The 3,948-nt window shown below is 52.3% G+C and overlaps 1 protein-coding gene across 1 annotated transcript in view; it reads left to right on the plus strand.

The window, feature by feature from the left end:
* Positions 1–385: 385 nt before the first annotated feature.
* Arhgef26 (Rho guanine nucleotide exchange factor 26) overlaps positions 386–3,948 on the plus strand; it is a 116,130-nt gene continuing 112,567 nt past the window's right edge. The window contains exons 1-2 of the mRNA XM_031373976.1: positions 386–2,188; positions 2,969–3,008. Coding sequence (XP_031229836.1) covers positions 1,112–2,188; positions 2,969–3,008 — 1,117 coding nt within the window. The 5' untranslated portion in view covers positions 386–1,111. The remainder of the gene's footprint in view (positions 2,189–2,968; positions 3,009–3,948) is intronic.

The raw sequence follows: 3,948 nt of genomic DNA on the forward strand, positions 1-3,948 counted from the left end.
ATTATACACAACTACACACTAATAAATATTTTGTATTTTGTTTACTTTTGCTGTGTGACTTTCAAACATAGGAGGCCCAAAGATTAGGAAATGCAGAGTCACATTCCACCTGGTCTCTCAGCCAGTTCTCCTCTGAGTGCATACAAGCAAATCTGTCTATAGTCCACACATTATTGCAAATAGATGAGTGAGACCCCGGAGTGAGGTTCAGTGACGCCTACAAGTGGCCGAGTGAAGTGGCGCAGCAGCACCACGCTGCGACGAGGTTCACCCTCCCAACCTTCTCCAGGGCTCGGGGATCATCAAGAACCCCTTTCTGTGCCCTCATGATCACTCCCAGGCTGTGTTCGGATCTGTGACCGCGCCCTCCCGTTGGCCTCTAGGACGGCCTCCCGCGCTCCTGCATTCCGGTACTCTGAGTCTGGACACCCAGCTCAGGTGCGCGAGTTCAGTTTGCAAACACTGAGCGCACTCCGGGCAGGCGGGGGCGGGAACTCCAGGGCGCCTCCGTGTGAGCTGCTCCAGCGTGCTAGGGCGGGGCCAAAAGGGGCGGGGCGTAGCGCGGGGGCGGGGCCGGCGCCGCGGGCCTCTGCTGCCCGGGGCTGAGCGGTTGTCTCTGCGGTTTGGTGAAGACCCAGGCCACCCACTGGGACAGGGAGCACTCCTTGCTCTGTGCTCCGGACTCCCGGAAGGGTGAGCGCGCTGGAGACCGCATATCGGGGGCCGTGTGGACGGCGCGGGGCTGGCGGCTAGATGGAGACGCGGGGGAGCGTCCCACGGCGAGCTGTCCGAGCCAGCTGAACTCTTTCCAAGGGTCCTGCGGTGGCGGCGGGCTTGGGGGCGCGGGAAGGACGTAGAGGAGACCGGATTCGTCTGGTCGGCTGCGGCTCGGATCTCTCAGCCCTGGGTCGCGCAGCGTGGCGGGCGGCGTTGTGCCCGAGAAAGGGCGGGTAAGTGCGGCGCTGCCGAGTCCCGCGCGACACCCGTGTGACCGCCCGGCTGGAACCCGGCTCGGCTCCCAGACAAGACTATTTGTCCAGAGGCAAAGTTCCTTACTCTTAGGCAACCTGAGCAGCTTTCCTCCTCTTGGGGGTGGCCCAAAGGCCCCGCTATGGACGGCGAAAGCGAGGTGGATTTTTCCAGCAACGCCGTCACCCCTTTGTGGCGGAGACGGTCCACCCCTCCGCTCCAGTTGCTCGGCCGGAGCAAGCCGCGGCCTCAGTCTTACCAGAGTCCCAGCGGGCTGCTGATCACCGACTTCCCGGTGGAGGAGCTGGCAGCTCTGCCCACGCCGCAGACTCCGGTTCGCGTACCAGCCGGCCCGGACGGCAGGACGGTGTCCAGGAGCCCCCAGCTTCTGTGCGCGCATCGGAAGCCGGTGACCAATGGTCGCACGGTGTCCCCGGACTACAGAGCTGCTTCTCCTCGACTACTCCGACGGCCCAAGTCACCCCAAGTTTCTTACGCGGCGTCTGGGGGCTCCCCGAAGTCCGCTGCTAATGGGGTGGCCTCGCCCGCGGCGCTGTTGTCGCGCGCCTCCAGGACTCCGGACATCCCGGCCTCTTACATCCCCGACGAAGACCGCACCGGGGTGACTTCCAAAAAGGTATCTTCGCCCATTGCCAATGGCCTTGCCTCTAAAACCGACTCATCTAGCCCAGTATCACAAACTGGTCAATTAAGTGGGGACTTGGAGCTGGCCCCCTCGAGACTTTCTCCTACTCTGCAGCACAGGTCTTCAGAACAAAAACTGCCGCTCCAAAGGCTGCCCTCCCAAGGGAATGAACTCCCGAACTCATCTGTGGTTTTGAGTACCAACAGCCCGGCGGCCCTCAAGGTGGGAAAGCAGCAGATTATCCCCAAAAGTCTTGCCTCCGAAATTAAACTGAGTAAATCCAATAGTCAGAATGTGGAACCCCATCGGAGGCTTCTCAAGGTGCGCAGCATGGTGGAGGGACTGGGAGCACCCCTGGGCCACGAAGGGGAGGAAAGCGAAGCGGACAACGACATGGACAGCCCCGGCTCCCTTCGGCGAGGCTTGCGGTCCACGTCTTACCGAAGGGCAGTGGTCAGCGGCTTTGATTTTGACAGTCCCACCAGCTCAAAGAAGAAGAACAGAATGTCCCAGCCTGTCCTGAAGGCGGTAATGGAAGACAAGGAGAAGTTCTCTAGCCTGGGAAGGATAAAGGTAGGACTGAGTAGGCTCACATGCCAGTCATTAAATCCAATGTGAGCGTGTTGGGGAAAAATTGAATGCTCGTGGCACATGAATTTAATTCAGCTACCCAAAACATGGAATATTGCCTTCTGTTTATTTTAGTTACCCTGTTCCATGCTTGTGGTTTATTATTAATCAATGAATGTTTTTGACAGATAGCTTAGCATTTGTGTGAGGGTGTGTGATATGGGCCTAGTAGTTGCCCTTACTAAATATTTTTTTTTGTTTTACACCGTGAACTGAAGGAAAAGGGACAACCTCAGGGGGATGCTTTGGAGTATGTGCCACCTTCTTAGAAACAAGAGAGATCTAAGCTATAGAGCAATACACATTTTTTTTTCTTGATTAACCAGACAACCGGAACCAGTCTATAGAAACGTCACCCTTGTAATATACAGGCAAGCCTGTTTTATTTTAGACATACAGTCTTTAAAACATTGCATAACATTTTACGTGCCCCTCCCCCCAGCTGTCAGGGATAGCAAAGTTCAGTCTAACAGTGAGAGTGAATCACAGTGAAATGAGCGGGACCGCTGGTCATTTGAGGATTCTTTTCTCTAGTTTAGCGGGTGTGGGGACGCTCTATGCTTTATTTTATTGTTGTGGTTAATTGCCATGGGGATTCTCTGCCACGTGCTTTTGGAAATCTGAGGGAAATAACAGAAAGGGGCTTTTAACTTAAAATAGCTGTACTTACTTGGCTTATTCATACACAGCTTGCTTTTCTCTCTTTTTTTGTTTGTCTCTTAGAAAAAAATGCTGAAAGGACAAGGAACGTTTGATGGGGAAGGTAAGCATTTAACTTTCCAGACTTTTAATGCAGCTTCAATATGGTACTTCAGTTATAAGTTGAAACCTAACTGGAGTAACAAAGACACTTGGGATGAAAAAAAAAACAAAAACAAAAACAAAGAATGCCCAACTTTGTCTTGGATTATCCAGCAGAAAGCTGTGTTCCCTGAGCTAACCTTGGTTATCCATGGGGGCATGTTTGTAAGCTGGTAACTTTCAGTTTACATCTAGAGAGCTTTCATTTCTTTAGCCTGGCTCTCTCCCACCTGCCTCACCACGTGGGGGTGGAGCAAGCTGTAGCTCCTCACTCAGACTCTTTGAGACTGAAGCTTGGATCCTCTGTGGTATTTCCTTAGGCCACTTTTTTTTTTCTTTCTTAATATTCTTTTAGCAGTATTTCCACATTTGAGTTTTCATTTCTGACTTCCTGTTTTCCTACTAAGCTTCATCTTTGAGGAAATGCAGGTTTTCTGGAGGGGAAAAAAAAAAACAATCTTAGGAATTTTTATCCTGTGTATTATTTGTTGTTGAGAATTTCAAAAACAAAAGCAGCTTCAGCCAGGTGTTCACATGCTAATCAGATTAGTAGACTCTGTAAATAGATGGGTCAAGGGGCCAATTGGGAGGGGCCGAGGGAACCTTCCCAGCTGCAGCCCGGAAGCTCCTGGAGACCTGAGTAGACTTCTTTGCTTTGAAATGGTGAGAGTTTCCATCCTTTAAGGAATAATGAAGGGAACTACACCTTTCCTTAAGAGAAGATAATAGAAAATCATGCAGATGTAAAATACACAATTTGGATGACTGTAAAATAGTTCCTCCATAGGGCCAGGCGGTGGTGGCGCACACCTTTAATCCCAGCACTCACTTGGAAGGCGGAGGCAGGCGGATTTCTGAGTTCGAGGCCAGCCTGGTCTACAAAGTGAGTTCCAGGACAGCCA

Source organism: Mastomys coucha, unplaced genomic scaffold (genome assembly GCF_008632895.1).
Source record: "Mastomys coucha isolate ucsf_1 unplaced genomic scaffold, UCSF_Mcou_1 pScaffold16, whole genome shotgun sequence".
Lineage (NCBI taxonomy): Eukaryota > Metazoa > Chordata > Mammalia > Rodentia > Muridae > Mastomys > Mastomys coucha.